The following is a 500-nucleotide window of genomic DNA, read 5'->3' as shown; positions in this document are numbered from 1 at the left end:
GCGGCGGGGAGCGGCCGCCGGGAGCGCAGGGGCTGCGGAACCACGGGAATACCTGCTTCATGAACGCGGTGGTGCAGTGTCTGAGCAACACCGCCCCGCTCGCCGAGTTCCTGGCCCTGGGCCGCTACCGCGCCCGGGGGGGCCGCGCCGAGGTCACCCACCGCCTGGCAGCCCTGGTCCGAGCCCTCTGGACCCGCGACTACACGCCGCAGCTCTCCGCCGAGTTCAAGGTACCGGCCCCCGGCATCCCACCGGCACCTCCTGCTGCCCCCCGGCACCCACTGGCATCTCCCAGTGTCCCTGGCATCTCCCGCTGCTCCCAGTCCCCACTGATACCTGCTGCTCCCACCAGCATCTCCCGCTGCCCCCCGGCACCCACTGGCATCTCCCACTGCCCCTGGCATCTCCCTCTGCTCCCAGTCCCCAGTGATACCTGCTGTCCCCACTGGCACCTCCCACTGCCCCCCGGCACCCACCGGCATCTCCCACTATCCCTGGCA

The 500-nt window shown here is 71.6% G+C and overlaps 1 protein-coding gene across 1 annotated transcript in view; it reads left to right on the top strand.

The window, feature by feature from the left end:
- Positions 1-500, top strand: part of USP43 (ubiquitin specific peptidase 43) — a 34,087-nt gene that overhangs the window by 1,947 nt on the left and 31,640 nt on the right. The window contains exon 2 of the mRNA XM_014960116.1: positions 12-230. Within this exon, the coding sequence (XP_014815602.1) occupies positions 12-230 (219 nt within the window). The remainder of the gene's footprint in view (positions 1-11; positions 231-500) is intronic.

Source organism: Calidris pugnax, unplaced genomic scaffold (assembly GCF_001431845.1).
Source record: "Calidris pugnax isolate Ruff unplaced genomic scaffold, ASM143184v1 scaffold463, whole genome shotgun sequence".
Classification (NCBI taxonomy): Eukaryota; Metazoa; Chordata; class Aves; order Charadriiformes; family Scolopacidae; genus Calidris; species Calidris pugnax.
The sequence above is the reverse complement of the archived record's forward strand: the minus strand, read 5'-3'. Positions and strand labels throughout refer to the sequence as shown.